We start from the raw sequence: 16,258 nt of genomic DNA, 5'->3' as shown, positions 1-16,258 counted from the left end.
CTTGCTCATGCTGATTCCGTTCTAGGTGTGTATGTGCTCACGTGCACAGTTGTTGGAGACTTTTGCCTTAGCGGTATCCGTAGGGTTGGCTATGGCACCCCCTTGAGTGCCACGCTCATGTGTCGGTATATCAGGTGCCGCCGGCCCTATGCCCGCTCAGTTCCTTCTTACCGCCTGTGGTGGTTGGTCAGAGTGCCTCTCTCCCTTGCCTTGCAAGTGATCAGCCGTTCTTTCCCTTTCGACTTCGTGTTCCAGCTTTAAATAGTTTTGTTTATTGTAGATTAGTTAGTAAGTAGCTGTTTAGTACTGTAGTTAGGCAGTTAGGGTCCTGGTGGGGACTTTGCCCCAGGCAGGGCATGCCCCAGTCTCCGGGTTTAAGGAGTTTGAGGCGCAAGTGGTCTTCTCGTCCATTCTCCCTGGGGAAGGAAAAGGCCTGGGCAGAGACCGTCGAATCGTGGAAGTCAACGAATGGCTACGCAGGTGGTGTTGAAGAGAGGGCTTTTGATTCTTTTACCATGGGATGATGTTCCAAGAAGGAGGAGTGCTAGGCAGAGACGGGCTCCACCTAACGAAGAGAGGGAAGAGCATCTTCGCAAGCAGGCTGGCTAACCTAGTGAGGAGGGCTTTAAACTAGGTTCACTGGGGGAAGGAGACCAAAGCCCTCAGGTAAGTGGGGAAGTGGGATACCGGGAGGAAGCAGGAGCATGCAAGAGGGCAGGGCTCCTGCCTCATACTGAGAAAGAGGGACAATCAGCGAGTTATCTCAAGTGCCTATACACAAATGCAAGAAGCCTGGGAAACAAGCAGGGAGAACTGGAAGTCCTGGCACAGTCAAGGAATTATGATGTGATTGGAATAACAGAGACTTGGTGGGATAACTCACATGACTGGAGTAACATCATGGATGGATACAAACTGTTCAGGAAGGACAGGCAGGGCAGAAAAGGTGGGGGAGTAGCACTGTATGTAAGGGAGCAGTATGACTGCTCAGAGCTCAAGTATGAAACTGCAGAAAAAACTGAGCGTCTCTGGATTAAGTTTAGAAGTGTGAGCAACAAGGGTGATGTCGTGGTGGGAGTCTGCTATAGACCACCGGACCAGGGGGATGAAGTGGACGAGGTTTTCTTCCGGCAACTCACGGAAGTTACTAGATTGCAGGCCCTGGTTCTCATGGGAGACTTCAATCACCCTGATATCTGCTGGGAGAGCAATACAGCGGTGCACAGACAATCCAAGAAGTTTTTGGAAAGGGTAGGGGACAATTTCCTGGTGCAAGTGCTGGAGGAACCAACTAGGGGCAGAACTCTTCTTGACCTGCTGCTCACAAACCGGGAAGAATTAGTCCAAGCTAAAGTGGATGGGAACCTGGGAGGCAGTGACCATGAGCTGGTTGAGTTCAGGATGCTGACACAGGGAAGAAAGGAGAGCAGCAGAACATGGACCCTGGACTTCAGAAAAGCAGACTTTGACTCCCTCAGGGAACTGATGGGCAGGATCCCCTGGGAGAATAACATGAGGGGGAAGGAGTCCAGGAGAGCTGGCTGTATTTTAAAGCATCTTTATTGAGGTTACAGGGACAAACCATCCCGATGTGTAGAAAGAATAGTAAATATGGCAGGCGACCAGCTTAGCTTAACAGTGAAATCCTTGCTGATCTTGAACACAAAAATGAAGCTTACAAGAAGTGGAAGATTGGACAAATGACCAGGGAAGAGTATAAAAATATTGCTCGGGGATGCAGGAGTGAAATCAGGAAGGCCAAATCACACCTGGAGTTGCAGCTAGCAAGAGATGTTAAGAGTAACAAGAAGGGTTTATTCAGGTATGTTAACAACAAGAAGAAAGTCAAGGAAAGTGTGGGCCCCTTATTGAATGAGGGAGGCAACCTAGTGACAGAGGATGTGGAAAAAGCTAATGTACTCTATGCTTTTTTTGCCTCTGTCTTCACGAATAAGGTCAGCTCCCGGACTACTGCACTGGGCAGCACAGCATAGGGAGGAGGTGACCAGCCCTCTGTGGAGAAAGAAGTGGTTCGGGACTATTTAGAAAATCTGGACGAGCACAAGTCCATGGGGCCGGATGCGCTGCATCCGAGAGTGCTAAAGGAGTTGGCGGATGTGATTGCAGAGCCACTGGCCATTATCTTTGAAAACTCATGGCAATCCGGGAAGTCCCGGACGACTGGAAAAAGGCTAATGTAGTGCCCATCTTTAAAAAAGGGAAGAAGGAGGATCTTGGGAACTACAGGCCAGTCAGCCTCACCTTAGTTCCTGGAAAAATCATGGAGCAGGTCCTCAAGGAATCAATTCTGAAGCACTTAGAGGAGAGGAAAGTGATCAGGAACAGTCAGCATGGATTCACCAAGGGCAAGTCATGCCTGACTAATCTAATTGCCTTCTGTGGCGAGGTAACTGGCTCTGTGGATGAGGGGAAAGCGGTGGACATGTTGTTCCTTGACTTTAGCAAAGCTTTTGACACGGTCTCCCACAGTATTCTTGCCAACAAGTTAAAGAAGTATGGGCTGGCTGAATGGACTATAAGGTGGATAGAAAGTTGGCTAGATTGTTGGGCTCAATGGGAAGTGATCAATGGCTCCATGTCTAGTTGGCAGCCGGTATCAAGTGGAGTGCCCCAAGGGTCGGTCCTCAGGCCGGTTTTGTTCAATATCTTCATAAATGATCTGGAGGATGGTGTGCATTGCACCCTCAGCAAGTTTGCAGATGACACTAAACTGGGAGGAGAGGTAGATATGCTGGAGGGTAGGGATAGGATACAGAGGGACCTAGACAAATTAGAGGATTGGGCCAAAAGAAATCTGATGAGGTTCAACAAGGACAAGTGCAGAGTCCTGCACTTCGGACGAAAGAACCCCATGCACCGCTACAGACTAGGGACCAAATGGCTCGGCAGCAGTTCTGCAGAAAAGGACCTAGGGGTTACAGTGGACGAGAAGCTGGATATGAGTCAACAGTGTGCCCTTGTTGCCAAGAAGGCCAATGGCATTTTGGGATGTATACGTAGGGGCGTTGCCAGCAGATCGAGGGACGTGATCGTTCCCCTTTATTCGACATTGGTGAGGCCTCACTGGAGTACTGTGTCCAGTTTTGGGCCCCACACTACAAGAAGGATGTGGAAAAATTGGAAAACGTCAAGTGGAGGGCAACAAAAATGATTAGGGGACTGGAACATATGACTTATGGGGAGAGGCTGAGGGAACTGGGATTGTTTAGTGTGCGGAAGAGAAGAAGGAGGGGGGGTTTGATAGCTGCTTTCAACTACCTGAAAGGGGATTCCAAAGAGGATGGATCTAGACTGTTCTCAGTGGTAGCTGATGACAGAACAAGGAGTAATGGTCTCAAGTTGTAGTGGGGGAGGTTTAGGTTGGATATTAGGAAAAACTTTTTCACTAGGAGGGTGGTGAAACACTGGAATGCGTTCCCTAGGGAGGTGGTGGAATCTCCTTCCTTAGACATTTTTAAGGTCAGGCTTGATAAAGCTCTGGTTGGGATGATTTAGTTGGGGATTGGTCCTGCTTTGAGCAGGAGGTTGGACTAGATGACCTCCTGAGGTCCCTTCCAACCCTGATATTGTATGATTCTGTGATTCTAAGCCCTGCACTGACTGTAATAGGCCTTTGCCTGTTAGTGACCTGCATGGCAGCTGTCTGAAGTGCCGGTGGGAATCCCAGGTTAAAGAAAAGTGTCGCATGTGTAAGAACTTTTGTCCCAGGACACAAAAAGAGCACGGCAATCATTTGAGGGCCCTCCTCCTGGAGGCCACTCTTCGCTCAGCCTCGGAGCCAGCCCAGCTGCATGCAGTGCCCAGCATTTTGGCCTCGGTGCATAGAGCACCCCCGGCACTGGACTCTACACGGCACTCATCCCCTTTGTTGGTGCCCAAGAAGATGTCTAAGAAGCAGGACCCAGTACCAAGCAAGACAGACCAAGGGGCATTGGGTAAAGGACCCTGTTCGGGCCGTCTGCCCATGCTGGAGCCACAAGGGGGCACATCCCCAAGGGGACCTCCTACCCCCCCTAAGGGATCTGACTCCAGGGAGCAGTAGGGGACGCAGCCTGATGGCAGAGTCAATGCCTTCCCAGCTCCCGGTGCCCAGAGAGTAAAGGACTCTCCCACCATAGCCAGCACCGCATGCGGTGAGGGAGCCGGCAGAGGCTCCCTATGAGGGCAAGCCAGCCATGAAAGCCTGCCAGAAAGCAAGTGAGTGCCACTGATCTCCGGAGCTGGGCAGAGCCCTTTTTCGCCATGCTCCTGGTTTCCATATCTGCCCAGGTCACCAGTTTGCTGCCACAGATCGCCGGCACCATGCTCCCAGTCTACGCCTTCACGTCGAGACTCGCCCAGGGGGAAGTGCCAGTCGCCGTATAGTTGGCACTGGTCATCTTCGCGCTGACCCTCTCCACACCGATGATCACAGTCCCCAACATGGTGCCGCTCCCACTACTCCCTGCACCGGTGTGAATACTCAAGGCACTGGTCACCCATGGCGATAGTTAGCTGCCAGACTCAGGCCCTGGTCACTGGAGGAGGATTCCTTGAGCGCGGAGAGGGAGTTCAACCCCTCGCTGAGACAGCACCATTGCGACTGGGCTCCTGAGGTTGCATCACCTCAGCTCTGCTGCTCTGTTCACTGGCCCTGCTGCCAGGACAATGGCCCTATTGGGATGCCTGGGGTGTGCCAGTTATGCCGATGCCCCTGTCTCACCAATCGTCAGTCACCACATTGGACAAGCTCCAAATGGCACCAGGCTTAGTGCATGAAGCGCTAGTATACGCTGAGGTGGAGAGACAGGTGCCCACCCTGAGAGCCCCCCGCTTCCCCTGAGGGGGATGATGCCCCAGGCTCCCCGCTCCCCAGCGGTTCAGTCGTCATCCTCCTCTCCAGATGAGGCTGTGGTGGGATCCTCCTGTGCTAACCCACCGGATGACTTTAAGGAACACCAAGCCCTGCTCCGAAGGGTGGCCACTATCTTAGGCCTAGAGGCAGAAGAGATGGCGGACCAATCAGACACTAACTCTAGTTTCCAATACCTCGGACCTGGGCTGGGGAGCTCAGTATACAAGGCTGCTGGTCAGAGGTCAACCAGTCCATCCTAGAGTACCCTTATGCATCTCAAGCTCCAAGACTTGTCCCTTTCATCAGTTAAGGTCTCTGACAACTGTGCACATGGGCATGCACACACCTAGAATGGAATGGACATGAGGAACACATCTCAAAGAACAAAGTTATGAAAGGTAGGTAACTTTTTTTATTGCTACTTGGGGCCCAAATCTGCAAGTTGCTTCACATGGATAGACCTTCGTTGTCACAAGGAGCGTCACTGAAGTCAGTAGTGGTCTGCATAGATAAAGGATCCCACAAGAGCTGGATCAAAACTGTTCCTTTTTAAAAAATTAAAAACATTCAAAACTATAAGAAAAAGTTTCCATTTCAGAGTTTTCACACCCCTGTGTGAGAGGCAGCTGGAGTGCACGCTCATCCAGGCAAGGAGTCCAGAGAACATGACAACATGCCATAATCAGTCCCCAGTCAAAAGTTACACAGCAGCAAACCAAAAATAAAAATATTTTTTAAAAAATGCACAGAACATTTCAAAAGATTCTAAGAAAAGTTTTCATATAACTGAAAAAAGTGATTGGAACCTAAAAGTTTTCATGAAAATTTTGGTTTTCAAATATATGCTTCCTTTGCCAGAAAAAAAATCATTTGAAAAATTTTGATCAGCTCACAGTTCCACACTCACAGCATTTGCAGGATTTGGACCTTGGTTTGCTCCAGTTCCTAAAATGATTGTAGTAAAGTCTTGGCTCATTCTCCCCCTCCCCCTCTCTCCTTCCCCCATGTGCACGCACACCTTCTTCATTCTGTCCTATATAGACACAGGAGAAAAATTTGTATTGAGGTCTGGCAAACTGGTTTATATCAGCAGATTAACATGTAACATGATAGGATGGAAACAGCTGTTTCCATCCTGGCTTTCACACAATCCTACACTTTCTCTTATGATTATGGTACAGAACCATATGTTGCGATATTAGATATTAGCAGCCGGATATGAGTAAAATACAGAGCTTTATTTTTCTTTCACGGAGGTTGCAGAAGGAGGAAAACTATCTATAGCTTTAATACAAAGAGAAAAGCTCTGTGCTTCCAGAAAGGACAGATAATCAAATGTGGGTGTAGCACCATTGAATCATCTTGAAGACTAAGGATCAAGTGGTGTTTTTTGTTTTACATAGTTTTATGAACAGACGTGTTATATCTACTAATCCATATCGGGGAAGCACTACCAATGGCTACGCATGTCCCAGTGGAATGGCACTTCATTATGATGATGTTCCCTGCATAAATGGATCGGTAAGAATTTAATCTTTACAGCGCAAATGGCTTATATGTGTTGAACACAGGGACACCTGAAAACTGTATTACCTCATTGAGTGCCATTGGGCAGATTCCAGATGAACTCAAGTTTTCTACTCTTCATAATCAGGAACCACAAAACCTCTCTCCCATTTGGAGACTTTTGGGGGAGTGGGACATATTGTTTAAATTAAATTGTTCATGAGCAGGCATATATTTACACAAACAGCTGCCTGTTGATCAATTTGTGCCAAATCCATTAATAAAATCCTTGAATTTTTTAAAAGAAACATTCATTAGACCAAGGCAAAATTCAGGGCTTGATTGTGCCAGGCCCTGTGCTGTGTGTTGTAAGTTGTGAAGAAAGGGCAACAAGCCGTCAGACCTCACTCTGTGCTCCCTTGCAGGAATATGGCACTATCCAGGGAACAGCTGACAGTAGGGCTATCCATCTCCAAGGCGAGGCTTCCACTGACAGTTGTGCTATTCATCCCAAGGAGAGCAGGCGGAGGGCAAGGCCGTGGTCCCACCTCACCCTCTGAATTGTCCTGCAGAGCTGGTCCTGTGTAGGAGAGAGGGGGAAAGTGCATATTTGCACACAGTGGCATATGCTCTCTAGACCCTTGTTTGGGGGTGCTGCAGCTTAGCATAGTTCCTCATTTGGGCTCTATCTTAAAGGCAGATTTGAGACCTGAGTCTGAACTGAGAGAAATGTACAGAAATTCAAGACATAAGATGTCACAAACAAGACATAAGATGTCACAAGATGACATGTCAGAGGAGTAGTAGGGAAAAATCTCTAAGGAGTAGGACACACCGAAGCGTTTGGTGAGTGGGATGCATATGTGCTTGGGACTGTATCTGAAGAGGGCACTCATGCAGACAGGGTGGATTAAGGAAGGATCTTGGGCATTCAGACCCACAGCTTCTTTTAAGATTAAATGAGTGAATCACTCGGTGAGTGTTATTGAGTTTTCCATTCTTATGGAAAGAGGAAATGGCCTGGAGCTATTGGGGATATGTATTTAGCTAAGTAATACTTTTCCAACAAAAAAAATACAAGCAGCTAGGGCACAAGCAGCCGGTAGTTCCTGAAAAGACACATGGCCTCAAGAAAAACCTTACAGCTTCTGATAGTTGCCAGGTCTGAAAATCTGTATTACCAAGCCAGGTTTAGCAAAATATGTCCTAGAGATTTTCCTGAAGACTCATCTACGTTGCCCATGAGTACCCCACTATTGTCCTATCTTATACAAGGAAGTAATTATCAACATCTGCACTGTAGTGCTTTCTTTCTCAGAATTACTAACTGGAAAGTAATAATAATAATCAAATAATAGTATAAGGGGTAACATCACAGTCCCCTTTTCTCTGCTTAACAGAAAACACAAGAAAATTCAGGTTATGAAATAGGTAACATGATCCTCCCTTTTCCCCAGTCATCCGAACACGCCATAGCAACCCATGTCTTTCTAGACCAGTTTGGCTCAAATGTCAGGAAAAATCAAAATCTTGCTAAACTCAGAGGGTGTTAATGATTCTAAATAACCTGCTTATGTTTTAATTTTGGATAGGTTCTGCATGATGTTTTGTTTACTAACAGCAAAAGTGTGTGTATTGCAGTGGGAATTGGAAGATGGCTTTCCTACTTCTCGTAGCAGAAATATGGGAGAAGAAGTGCTTTATGATAACGCAGGCCTGTACGATAACTTGCCGTCTCCGAAAATCTTTGCACGCTATCCACCTGCTGAGAGAAAAGCCAATAGGTTATCTACTGACAAACTCTCCTCTAACCATTACAAAAACCCTGTCTCATGCAATCTGTCCTCTGCTCAGTCTGTCACTAACACCTCTGCTGTGGGGCGGGGATCTGGCTCTCAGGTACTACAATGTTTAATACTGTAACAAAGCCTTTTAGCACAATTCTGTTTGTATCTGGGGCTATTTTCACTGGCCTGGTTTTAACACTAGAATGCTTGCAACTTAAATGGGCCCACTACAAGTAAGAGTTTCACCTAAATAGTAAATTCTGAAGTAGAGGTGCTGTCTTCCTGTTTGTCCATAAAATGTCTGCTTAGCTTGTTCTTGGTGCTGTAGCTGGATCAATAGGCATAACTTTCCAAAATTTAGCCGTATAACGGCAGGCCTTCTTCTGGCTTTAAGTTGGCTTCAGCATATTTCCTACTGGGGGTTTCAGCACAGCTTGCCACTGTAACAAAAAATATTACATATAAATATTTAAGGGGCTATAACGTGCAATAGTTGTATGTGCAAATTTCTGTGCACCATCCTTTGAAGCGTTGGCCCCTTAAATGATTTGTTTTTATTAGATAAAATACTTGGCATTTTAGTTTTAACTGTGGTACTAGTTTACTGAAACATACAATGTAACTATATTTAACTAACTGCCCTGTTGCTTTCTTCCATGGAGAAATCGAAGATTCCCTGCTTACAGTCATAAGCTATATTACAATATCTGAAGCCATTGTGAAGAACAATGGCATGCAATTCTCAATCCGGTTATTAGCCTAATTTAAAGAGAATAGTAAAATGAATGTAGTCTTTTACTTGTTTGATGCATCTGAAATAATATGTATTACTTACCTGACCATTAGTATGGTCTAATTATGCATACGAAACTATGAATCTAATGTTAGAACCAGAGATGGGCCTGAGCAGCAAAGTTCAGGGTTATTGGTTTAGGCCCATCTTTTCCTGGACTAAAATAGAGTGCAGTAGTAGGTTACTCTCTGCACCACCAGTTCAGACTTTTTTATTGGTATATTTCAAAAGCATCTAGAAACAAATAAACAGAATATGTATTGTAAGGAACATACGTGTAGATACAGGTCTGTGAACAAATGGACCTTTGTACAAGAATCACATGAGGTGACTTTTAGATTTACAAGACTTAATAGAGAACCTTTATTCATTGTATTGCAAAGGGGAAAGTGTTTGAAATAACATAAGCATCACTGTATGCTTCAACCAAAACCATTTTTTTCTCTTTTTAATTTTAAAAAATTATTCTTGACTTTTAGATCCAAGCCTCCTACATTGATGCTGTTTGTATGTGCAGGAAGTCCAATCCTCTACCTTTTATAGAGCAGCTGAATCCTTCATTTAATAAGTAGTAAAAAAATTCACCCCTTTGTAGAGGGTCAGTACAAAAGCTATGCACCATTTAGGTCACACTTGAGCCTTCAAAATAGGGCTCAAAAGATAGTTTAAGTGGCACTTGTCTAGATCTTTTGTCAGCCTTTTGTATAAGGGTGAATTTTACTCTTAGGTTAACAAATCCCTATTCAGTCATTTTAGGAATACTGGGGCCTAGTCTACAAGAGAAAGGGTTTACCAGTACAGCTATAATGGCAAACACTCCTACTGTAGACTCAGCTTATGCTGGCAAAAGTGTGTTGTTGCAAAATAAGCTACACTGGAAAAAGGACTTTTTTGCCTTTATAATATAATTTTATAATTTTTTGCCTTTTGCTTTTACTGATGTAGAAAGATTACAAATGAAAGCATGTTCCTAACCGACATTGCCATGCCATCAAAAATTTCTAGTGTAGACCTCATCTGGCTGACCAGTTAAAAGAAAATTATAGAGATAATGTTTTTAGTACCATGACCCTGTTTTAGCCAGTCAGTTTGCATGTCTAGTGAAGAAGCTGCTATTTTGATTGAGTGTCTTGTAATAAATTATTCTGCAATACTGCTCTGAAGAATTAGATAATGTTTCAAGAGCTGGATAAAATGATGGAAGCAGTATAATTTTTTTAAATGGAAAAAACAAGTGAGAAAGAAAAGGATAATTCTGACCCCTGTATTCAGTCATGCACACCTCCAACAGGAAACCCACATGCGATCCTGGCAGCTAGCCAGTATTGCAGACTGCTCTCCAGTAATTAAGTGCCAGATTCTGCCACCCTTACTCCCCTCTAGTATAGTATATTATGCTGGGGTTGGCCTTGTTGAATTCAGTGGGGCTTCTTGGTTGGTTAAGGAGCTACTCAGCCTGAGTGAGGGTGACAGAAAAGAACTATAAATAACTTGCCTGTTGGATTCTATTTGCAACCTGTTGCTCAGGATGCAACAAAGGAGTAGCAATAAATATGAAATTACGATCTTGACCACATAAGGAAATATTCCATAGTATGGCATGAAGAAAATGTTCTGTGAATAGACAGGGACTATGTCTTTGCATACCATTCAGAGAAATTATCTGGCACAGCTCACAACTGTACTGTTTCTATATCCTACTATAAATGTCCAGTAGTTGCTGTTAAAAGCCCGCATTTATCAACAGTTACAAAGTGTGAATGGGGCTCTGATTATGTTCCTTTGTACCCAGGGTGCACAAGTTAATTTCATCCCTATCACTACATCTTGCAGGGGGTTCAGTTTCAATCTTTTCTTTCGGATAGGATCAGTGCCACAGTTATCCATAGCTTTGTCATCGCCCGGATAGAATGCAGCAATGTATTCTACTTTGGGCTCCCCTTCAGCACTACATAGAAGGTTCAGTTAATCCAGAATATAGCAACCCCCATTGAAACTGGGCAGGCCACTGCGACCTCCTAATACTGTGCTCTGCATTGGCTCCAGTTCCTCTTTTGGGTACAGTCCAAGATGCTGATTATCATCTCAAAAGCCCTAACTGCCCTATGACCTAGCTATCCTATTTCACTTTGCAGAACTTGTCATTGGCCAGAATGCTCTTGTTGTCTGTCCATGTGGTTTCATTCCTAGAGACTGGCAGCAGAGTGTTCTCCGGGGCTCTGAAATGTTCTTATATTGTCTAGTAGTTTGCTAGAGCTTGTGTCTAGCCACTGTAAGGATGTGATACGAAAACCACCCTAATTTTGCTTTTTTCAGTGAGTTTGTTTTGTTGGAGGTACCCTAGGAGAGAATCAGTTGATTAACTCCTTATGGATAAAGTTGTGTGGTTTTAATTATTTAATTTGGAAATGGCATCCATGTACTATAGCAATGCAATTCTGAGGAAATGCACCTAATAAGGACCTGTAATATATAAGCAACAGTTTAAAATTGTACCTCACTGTGAGTGGGCAAGGCTGATGGTTCTACAGCTTCTTGTGATGGGTATGAAAGTAATGTGCATCCCTACTATGTTTTTTAAAGGGCTTTGCAATAGAAAATTGTTACAAAGTACCACTTAGCTGCATTAGAGCATCACTCTTCAAATGTGCCAGTTTTGATTAAAAAAAATTGAACAAATTAGCAACAGTGATGCTGTCACAGATGGAACAGGAAGAGAGAGAGAGAATCTCACAATTCCCAGTGATTGCCAGCCTCTGATCTTACTGAATAAGCAATTCTCAATGATACAGTCTCTAGAGAATGCACTGTTTCCAACAGAATCAATTAAGCATATGAACAGCCTGCTAGAAGGCAGACTGTTTTAAACAATTCTTTCAAGCTTTGCTCGTGGTGAAAGTGTTACTATGGCACCAGCTGTACAATAATAGTTACCATTGCATAAATATTTTGTTTTCAAACAGTTTAAGGGCAAAAAAAGCCCTGCAACTGCAAATGGGATCATGGGAAAAGGGAGAATTTTAAACAACCAACAGAAGAAATCTGAATCAGCATCAAGTGTGAAACGCACAGCATCGAGTAAGTGCATCTCTTAATGATCTTGCTTTGTAACTTTGGGCATCTGGAAACATGACGTGTCTTTCCCGCTAGCAAGCAAGGTAAAGACCAGACTGGTGGTGCTAGCAGGTAGATTCTTTTAATAACCATCACTATGGAAAGACAGACTGAAGACTTGATTCTGAACTGCCTTACATCAGAGTAACTATATTGAAGTCCATGTAAAACTGGTGTGAAATCAGAATCAGTCCCTGTATCTCTGGTTATCATTTTATTAACATATGGAATCATTAGGTAAACATCAGCTGTGTGCTTGGAGCTGTATAAATCCATAAGTGCATATGATCTCTCCCTTGAGGATTTTATAATAATCTAAAACAGGAAACAACAAAAAATAACTGGTTCAAACACACAATTCATTAGCTGCTGGTATGAATTTTTGAGATTGTGGCAAAAATGTTGAAGCAGTAGGCCTCTCCTTTCAAAACCTATCTTACTCGTGATTTCTTTAATAAAAGGTCCAGGAGGCAGCCTTGGGTGGGTTTGGGGATACTGGCTCCAGGTCCAGGGTGAGAAACAGTTCCTAGCTGTCGGGAAAACCGGTTTCTCCACTTGCTTGCTGTGAGCTATCTGCAACCTCATCATCATCATCTTCCTCGTCCCCAAAACCTCCTTCCATGTTGCCTCCATCTCTATTGAAGGAGTCAAACAACGTGGCTGAACCCCCTAAAATGGCATGCAGCTCATCATAGAAGCGGCATGTTTTGGGCTCTGACCCGGAGCAGCCATTCGCCTCTCTGGTTTTCTGGTAGGCTTGCCTCAGCTCCTTAAGTTCCACGCGGCACTGCTTCTAGTCCCAGTTATGGCCTCTGTCCTTCATGCCCTGGGAGAGTTTGACAAATGTTTTGGCATTTTGAAAACTGGAACGGAGTTCTGATAGCATGGATTCCTCTCCCCATACAGCGATCAGATCCCATACCTCCTGTTCGGTCCATGCTGGAGCTCTTTTGCGATTCTGGGACTCCATCATAGTCACCTCTGCTGATGTGCTCTGCATGGTCAACTCTGCTGATGAGCCCTGCATGGTCACCTGCAGCTTGCCACGCTGGCCAAACAGGAAATTGAAATTCAAAAGTTCGCGGGCCTTTTCCTGTCTACCTGGCCAGTGCATCTGAGTTGAGTGTGCTGTCCAGAGCGGTCACAATGGAGCACTCTGGGATAGCTCCTGGAGGCCAATACCATCTAATTGTGTCCACAGTACCCCAAATTCGATCCAGCAAGGCCGATTTCAGCGCTAATCCCCTTGTCGGGGGTGGAGTAAGGAAATCGATTGTAAGAGTCCTTTAAGTCGAAAAAAAGGGCTTCGTCGTGTGGACGGGTGCAGGGTTAAATTGATTTAACGCTGCTAAATTCGACCTCAACTCCTAGTGTAGACCAGAGCTCAGACTGCTGAATTTCAGGCTTGTTTTTCATTTAGTAACCTCAGTAAGTACTAGCACCCTCTTCTCTTACCTCAAGATTTTTACTTGGAAGGTTCTGTTATTACATTTCTCATGCCAGGGTCTTCTGGAAGAGTCTTCTGGAAAAGTTCTAGGGGCCCAACCTCGTTGCAGTACTACTATAATATAAATGTTTAATAATGATGATAATATAGATGAAACTAATGACATTTTATACAAATGTAATAGTGTCTTATGGAAATTAATCTATACTAGTATGGGATTTAATAATCTAAATATTTAATTCTAGATTTGGAAGGTTATAAAATGCTTTGACATTTGGTGGAGTCCAATAGGTTTGAAATCTAGGGAAAAAATCTTCTGCGGTTCAGCCCCCATTCTGCAGGAAATGGGGGTGTAAACATCTCTGACTTAAAGATGCCAGAGGAGTCTAGGCCAATAAGTTTCCTAGGCAGAGGAAAAGAGAGTGAGACATCTGCCATTTTGTCAGAGTCTATCCTCACTGGGAGAGAAGAGGCACATGTCTGGGGACCTCAACCTTTTGCATGGGGTAGAAATGGAGGCGGAGCGAAGCTGGAAAACTGGGAGTTTTCCAGCTTCATTATTCAGTTAAGTCTCAGGTCAGAGATTCAGTCTGGGTATGCAGAGGAAAAGTTTTGCATGCTTCTGAACTTGTTTTGTCTGCACTCTCAGGCAGGAATTCTTAGAACAGGTGTCTTGCAAGGTGTCAGGTATTTTCCATTTCTTCCAGACAGTTCTTGAAAACAAGACTTTCTCACATTATTTCAGCTTTTGTGCTTCAAATCTCAGCAGGGATCAAGGAGTGTGGGAAAAGCCAGTGAAAACAGAAAAGAAAAAACCTTAACCCAACTTTCTCAGACATTGCAGAAGGTTTTGGTGCGGTTGGATTTGATGGATAGATGAAGGGTTCTTTCACTGCTTATTTTATCCAAAAAGATCGGAGAAGGGCCCAGGTCACAAAGTTGAGAGCATAAAGTTTCAGGGGTATTTGTATTTTGTTTGTCCCATCTCAAATTCTGATTAGTGATGTTCCTAGATTCTAAGCCATTCAGAGAAGGAGTTAGCTGAATAAAATCATCATTACTCTTTAATCTTTCTGTATAGATGCTGATCAGTATAAATATGGTAAGAACCGCGTTGAGGCAGATGCGAAGAGGTTACAAACCAAAGAGGAGGAGTTATTAAGGAGAAAAGAAGCTCTGAGGAACAGGTTGGCTCAGCTCCGAAAAGAAAGGAAAGACCTGCGAGCTGCCATCGAAGTCAATGCTGGTATGAGGTGTTTTATTGTGTTAGAGCCTGGCACTCCAAGAATTCTAGCTAACCAAATGGAATTCTTTCCTGGGGCCTGGAATGTATTTTTCAAAAATCCAAACTGCTTGCTACAGGTGTAACATGAGGTTCAGTTTTTGTGTTAAAATATGTAAAATTAGACTATAATTGCTATACAAATATATTTGTGCAATTAGCGCATTTAACTCAAAAAGACGCTATCACAATTATCAGCAACTCACAGAGAAGTAAGGAAGGTCACCATTTTTTAAAAATCACTGGCTACTTCCATTTTTGTGGTACAGAGACTAACTGAAAAATAACATGGCTAGAAAGTGAACAATTGCCCCAGATGAAGCACTGAGCATTGTCTGAAGTGCGAAACATTTTACTTGAATGAGGCTGAAACCTTACAGTGTGTGTAGCTGTTTGGGTAGCCAAGTATTTTAAAGCATTTGTTCCCTACTTGTAAATAAGTGAACCCCGTTTAGCACTGAGTCCATCAACTGTAGCCTGTTGTTGGCATAGCACCCATCTCTGGATTTCAGGCAGGAAGACTCAAGTTATTCTTGAAGATAAGTTAAGGAAGCTTGAAGAAGAATGTAAGCTGAAGGAGACAGAGCGTGTAAATCTGGAGTTGGAACTGACTGAAGTGAAAGAGAGCCTGAAGAAAGCCTTGGCTGGCGGCATCACACTGGGATTGGCAATCGAGCCCAAATCAGGAACCTCAAGCCCACAGGTATGTCCACAGCTGAATGATTTCAGAAAAGCTCCCAACTGTGTGGGACTTGATCCTGTGAGATGGGAGTACTGAGCATTTACTACATCCAGGAAAGGGAATAGGAGCTGAGAGTGTTCAGCATCTTGCCGGATCAGGCATATGATCTATAAAGGCCATGAAAATAAAGCAGCCAAGCTCTATTTTGAATTATTTCCATTGCTCTCCTGCACCTGGTGTCCTGTTCAACAATGAAATTGAGTTGATAGTATGGAATTATAGGGAACATGTGTTACCATTTGTATTGTGGAAGTGCCTAGAGGCCACAGCCACATTGTGCTAGGAGCTGTACAAACATATAATAAGATGCAGTCCCTTCCCCAAAGAGCTTAACCTCTCTAGACCTTTAATATCACAAGGGTCAATGTGGACAAAATTACTGTGTTGGTTCAATGGTCAGTTATTGTGTTGGTTCACTGTGGTGGCCCACCTAGTCGCTGTTGTTTAGTCATTTAGAGGGAACTGAAGCAGCCATCACAGAGTATATAACTATTTACTTTCTTTTGTTTTGCTTATTCAGGAAATCACGTTTGCTGTCCTAATCAGTGTAGTTCATGTTTGAAAGGATTGTCTGTCAATGTACTTTTCATAACTTTAAAACAATACTTGTAGTTTTCTGCAGTTCTAAATTTAAATAAATAATATTTACGTGAATATCTGGAGAAAAATTTACCCAATTGAAGATTTTTATTTTTATGAATATTTTGGAGGAAACGTTGCCCAGTCTCAGAT

General features: G+C 44.0%; 1 protein-coding gene across 3 annotated transcripts in view; it reads left to right on the top strand.

Moving 5' to 3' along the window:
• AFAP1 (actin filament associated protein 1) overlaps positions 1-16,258 on the top strand; it is a 168,113-nt gene that overhangs the window by 144,712 nt on the left and 7,143 nt on the right. For 2 of the 3 annotated variants that reach the window (XM_073342598.1, XM_073342599.1), the window contains 5 exons: positions 6,259-6,376; positions 8,003-8,260; positions 11,905-12,019; positions 14,584-14,748; positions 15,297-15,487. In XM_073342598.1, the coding sequence (XP_073198699.1) occupies positions 6,259-6,376; positions 8,003-8,260; positions 11,905-12,019; positions 14,584-14,748; positions 15,297-15,487 (847 nt within the window). The remainder of the gene's footprint in view (positions 1-6,258; positions 6,377-8,002; positions 8,261-11,904; positions 12,020-14,583; positions 14,749-15,296; positions 15,488-16,258) is intronic. The other variant, XM_073342601.1, reaches the window with a different exon arrangement.

Source organism: Lepidochelys kempii, chromosome 4 (assembly GCF_965140265.1).
Source record: "Lepidochelys kempii isolate rLepKem1 chromosome 4, rLepKem1.hap2, whole genome shotgun sequence".
Classification (NCBI taxonomy): domain Eukaryota; kingdom Metazoa; phylum Chordata; order Testudines; family Cheloniidae; genus Lepidochelys; species Lepidochelys kempii.
The sequence above is the reverse complement of the archived record's forward strand: the minus strand, read 5'-3'. Positions and strand labels throughout refer to the sequence as shown.